Source organism: Vitis riparia, chromosome 10, assembly GCF_004353265.1.
Source record: "Vitis riparia cultivar Riparia Gloire de Montpellier isolate 1030 chromosome 10, EGFV_Vit.rip_1.0, whole genome shotgun sequence".
Classification (NCBI taxonomy): domain Eukaryota; kingdom Viridiplantae; phylum Streptophyta; class Magnoliopsida; order Vitales; family Vitaceae; genus Vitis; species Vitis riparia.
In genome coordinates, this window is record NC_048440.1 from 8,451,729 (window position 1) to 8,457,134 (window position 5,406).

The 5,406-nt window shown below is 33.1% G+C and overlaps 1 protein-coding gene across 1 annotated transcript; it reads right to left on the reverse strand.

Moving 5' to 3' along the window:
* Positions 1–371: 371 nt before the first annotated feature.
* On the reverse strand, positions 372–758 carry LOC117923061 (RNA-binding protein 12-like). Its single transcript, XM_034841314.1, has one exon. It carries the CDS (start codon positions 756–758, stop codon positions 372–374), a length of 387 nt encoding a protein of 128 aa, XP_034697205.1.
* Positions 759–5,406: the final 4,648 nt, after the last annotated feature.

The window sequence follows — 5,406 nt, forward strand, 5'->3', positions numbered from 1 at the left end:
AAATTGGACAACTAACATCAGAATGAATATATATATACTCGACCTTATTCCTAGAACATCAAGATGTCCACACCCCGAGAAGGTGTGGTTGGACAGATTACTTGGAAATACTTTTTTTACAATTCCATGCAATAATCATCATTTCATCACTACTCCAAGCACATGACATCTTGTTGAACTTTTCCCAGTATTTTTCCGATAATTCAAACCATTTATAAGAGCAAATATTGTAACAATATAAGGATGAATATTGCATGAAATTATTTCTTCCTTATTTGTATGGAAGGGCAGAGGCTGCTACAAGACAAGGACTAATCCACGGGCATTTATTATGCCCTTCATGGCGCTCCATTTTCAGTGACAAGACTGCTTTAATCCTTCAAACCCGGGAGAGGAACAGAAGGAATTGAAGGGAAGGATGGGATTGTGGGCAGTGTTGGTATGAAAGGAAATGGTGGGATGGTTCGCATGCTTGGAATTGGGAAAATTGGAGTGAAGTTGGTGAAAGGGCTTGAAGGCGGAATTGGAGCTTGAAACGAGGGAAATGTTGGAGACATGAGGTTGGAAGGGTCCTCAAGCAATGGTGCAGCTAAAATTGGCTTCAACTGTGATGGTGAATGAGATGTGAGCTGTTTCATTGATGCCTCCTCGTTCAGGCCCGTCAAAGGTCGAGATGCTGAACATAACTGGAAGGTGCAAAGCAGCAAGCTGGGGGCCAGGACGATGAGTAAGGGAAGGTGGGTGAGTGCAGAAGCCATGTATGCATGAGATTTATGAACGAGGTCACAGTGAGTAATGGGGTTTTTTTATAGGGTTTTAAGACGAGAAATGGAGAGTGTGAGTTCAAGTGTGGGGGGCTGGTGGTTGGTGTTTCACTACTTTCATGGCAGTTCTACTCTAAACCTAATACTATAATGAAAGTTGTGTGTGTGCAGAAGGACATGCCCATAGTTTGGTGACATGGTATGGATTATGTGGGTTAACAAATTGATCAATGCTGTTCATTCTGTGACTACTCCAAGCAGTCATGGTAGGTAAATGAACATCCTTCATTGTTACACACATTAAATTTGGACATTGTGCCGCCGAATATGTTGAAGTAAATTAGAGAAGAAGTTGGTCACAATAAATGTTTTCCTAACAAGTTTAATGGTGGTGGGTTCTCGTGTATCATAGTCTTAATTATGTAGTCCAAATCTCAATTAAATCTTTGAATTGTGTACAAAATTTTGAGAACCGTTAATGATATTAATGTGAAGGAGAATGGGAGTTCACCCATTCTATTATTCTCATTTATTCTCATATTTAGATCACTTATTAAAAATGAAAAATAAGAATAAGGCTATGTTTGATTTTTGGAAAGTATCAAGTGAAGAAAAAAAAATACAAAGAAAATTATTTTCTCATGTATGATTTTAAGTCAAATATAATTAAAATTATTTAATCTTTATATGAATAATTTTGAATAAATGAACCGAGTTTGAAATATTACATATAAAAGTAATTTATTGATTTTAAATCTCTCTTTTTTTTCATTTATTTTTTTTAATTTCTCTCTATTTTCTTTCCCCCATATTTTTTCTCAAACTTTGCAAGAACCAAACATAGCCTAAAGGATTTATTCTTGTGAAAGTAAACCCAGTCTTGTCAAGGCGCATGTTATTATGAATCATCTCTATCGTCATTCCTGTTCTATTTAAGCAAGAACCATCATCCAGTGATTCCACTTTTGGGCTGTAGTCTGGGCCAGGATGGGCCGGCCGATTGCCCACTGGGGGAGGCCTAGCATGGGCTAGATAAGCTTGGGCCTGGACTTGAAATTTTATTGGGCTTGGGCATGGGATGGACAGGGAAAGAAAAGAATCTCAGCAGCTTTTTGGTTTTGAAAGTATTTAGTTAGAGGGAGTGAAGTTAGGTGGTGTCTGGCCATATTTGAATAAGGGGGAGGTGATTGGTTGTTGGTTAGGCCCCAATGCCCCATAACATCTTCATTAGGGCAGAAGAATGCATATTAAATTACCCCGAACATGCCCCTTTTGGCAGTGAAAATTATTGCAGAGTAGTTGGCCTGCCATGAATGTTTTAACTTTTCAATAATTGATTTCAAGACCACATAGCTCTGGGCTCATGGAGACCAACGGAGCATGCAGGTGGTCATCCTCGGCCTGGTCCTATAACTACTTTATACGAACCTCCAATCAGCAGACTCCCAAAAACTAAACTTTCGCAATGGAGTGAGCTTCAAAATTACTTGAAAATGAAACGACCGAATATCAATTGCGTGGGAATATTTAAATGATGGACCACCTTCACCGCCCCTCAATGCCCGCCCCCCTTTGTTTCAAATAAAAGGAACCCCGTAACAAAAGGGAAAAAAAAAAAGCAAAGTATGATTAACATGATGATAGTGTTTCTTTTTCGTTCTTACTAAATTTGAAGGGGTGGGGCTGGAGTTATAGCAGGAGCCTTTTCAAACAACGTCCCTCCACGCCTAAACCCCATTCAAAAATTGAGACCACAATAGTGACCAAAAGAGAGGTTGAGGCACCAGCAATCCGTTGAATGAGTTATGATTCCATAAACAATAAAAAATGCTACTTGGAATTAATCTAAGATGCTTGTCCTTCAACTTTTCTGGGTTTTAAAAGGTGGGTCCCATGTGTAACGTCTTTAAGATTGGAATGTACTCAGAAACCACTTTACATTTTTAGCTTGGCCATTGTAATTCAGGGGTTTTAACGTAAAATTACACTTATTTTGAATTTCAAATTACACTTGTTTTGAAAACCTATATGTACGATATTTCGTAATTCAATTTAACAAGTTATAATTTAATTTATGAAATAATTGGTTAAAAGAAACGAAACAATCCTCGTATTTATGAATTTATCTCTATCAATATATTTTTATTTGAACGGTAACCTATTTTTTATATAAATGTTTTTAACTATTTTAAGTATTTATAATATATTTTAAAAGAAAAAGTTATTTTTATAAGAAAAAAATTAAGGCTATTTTTGTCAAAATGAGACCAAAAAATGATGAAGGGTTACATGTCTAAAATTAGGTTTTTAATAACCCTTTTAATAAAACAATCTTTAATTTATCTCATTAAATACATTAGCATATTAAATGAAATAACTTAAGAGAAGTTTTTTTTCACTTAATTAATTCTAAATAAAACTTAAGACTAATAAGTGCTTAATAGTGTTAAGTTTATTTAGTATTAAGAAGTAAAAAAGGAAATTAATACATTCATTGTAGTTATGGTAGTTTATTTTTAATATTCAGAAAAAAAAATCAAATATTTTAACTTTTTATATTCCATTAAAAAAAAAAAGTAATAAGTTAAAGAAAAAGTAAAAAATAAAAAATAAAAAATAAAAAATAAACTATCAATAGTTTGAAAGTAAATTATTTTCAATAATTTATTTTTTTTAAGAAAACAAACACTCTCTTCTTGTACTTAAAATTAAAAATAACTTTAAGTATTAATTTAAAATAATTTATTTATTTTGAATCTCAAATCTTTTTTATTTTATTTAACCATATTTAGTAATAGTTCTTTTTGCATTTATGACTTTACATATAGAACTCGTTATTTCTTATAAATGTTTTCGGATATTTTATGTGTTTATTATACTTTTAATATGAAAGTTTAAAAAAATAAATTTATTATTTAAAATTAATAAAAATAAATATTAAATATAATTAATGAGGTTAAATATTAGTTAAAATTAAGAAGGATAAGTACATCAATTTAATAATTTTAAAATTTTATTAAATAACCTTAATTTAAAAAAAAAATAAATTATTATAAAATTAAATTAAATTATTAAGTAATAAATATTAAATTTTAACAAACATCCATGGCTTATTTATTCATTCTGCATTGTTAACATCATAAATACTGTTGTAAAACAAAGACAAATATAATGCAAATCAAAGTAGTAGAGATAAAATATATCTTACTTTGATATATAATATGGAAGAAGGAATCAAGGAAGAGAATTGAGAAAGTGAAAAAAAAAGAGAAAGAGAGAGAATGAGAGGAAGAGCTTTCTTTCTTTCTCGGGATGCTTTTACATGGAGGGGTAAGAAGCCTTTTATAGGCTTCATAATATGAACTTCATTTACTCATCTTTAAGATGAGTAATGAGAGTTCATAATGGCCATCAATGTGGTCATTCATTCTTTTTATTTACAACACTCCCCCTTGGATGACCACCATATTAAAAGAATATGCCTCATTAAAACCTTGCTAGTAAAAAACCCTATAGGAAAAACCTAGAGAAGGAAAAAGAGTACAATATTCTTTTCTTGGTATATTAGGATTGTCTCGTTAAAAACCTTGCCAGTAAAACCCAGTAGGACAAAACCTGGACGAAGGAAAAAAGAGTACAGTACACTAACACCCTTTTACAAGCATACTCCCCCTCATGTCGATATCCTTGAGTTGACGCATTCCAATCCTGTGTATTAACTTCTTGAATGTTGAGGTTGGCAATGATTTTGTGAATAAATCTGCTAGATTATCACTTAAGCGTATTTGTTGCACATCAATTTCACCACTCTTCTGGAGTTCATGTGTATAAAAGAATTTTGGTGAAATGTGTTTAGTTCTATCTCCTTTAATATAACCCCCTGTTATTTGTGCAATGCATGCAGCATTATCTTCAAATAATGTTGTCGGGTCACCTTTGATAGAGGAGAGTCCACATGATTCTCGAATATGCTGGATCATAGATCTTAACCATATACATTCACGACTTGCTTCATGAATTGCCAGTATTTCCGAATGATTTGATGATGTGGCTACCATTATTTGTTTGACAGATCTCCATGAAATAGCAGTACCATTGCAATTAAACACATACCCTGTTTGTGACCTGCCTTTATGTGGATCTGAAAGATATCCTGCATCTGCATATCCAAGCAATTGTTGCTTTGATTCCCTTGAGTAAAATAAACCCATATCAGTAGTTCCGCGAAGATAACGCAATATATGTTTGATACCATTCCAATGTCTTCGAGTTGGAGCGGAACTGTATCTTGCTAATAAATTGACAGAAAAAGCAATGTCTGGACGTGTACAATTGGCAAGATACATAAGTGCACCAATAGCACTAAGATACGGTACTTCAGGACCAAGTAACTCTTCATCCTTTTCGCAAGGACGAAATGGGTCATTTTTCACATCAAGTGATCGGACAACCATTGGAGAACTTAAAGGATGCGCTTTATCCATATAAAAACGCTTCAAAACTTTCTTAATGTATGTTGATTGATGTACTAAAACTCCATTTGGGAAATGCTCGATCTGCAGGCCGAGACAAAATTTTGTTTTTCCAAGATCTTTCATCTCAAATTCCTTTTTCAAGTAATTTGTTGTTCTTGTGAGCTCTT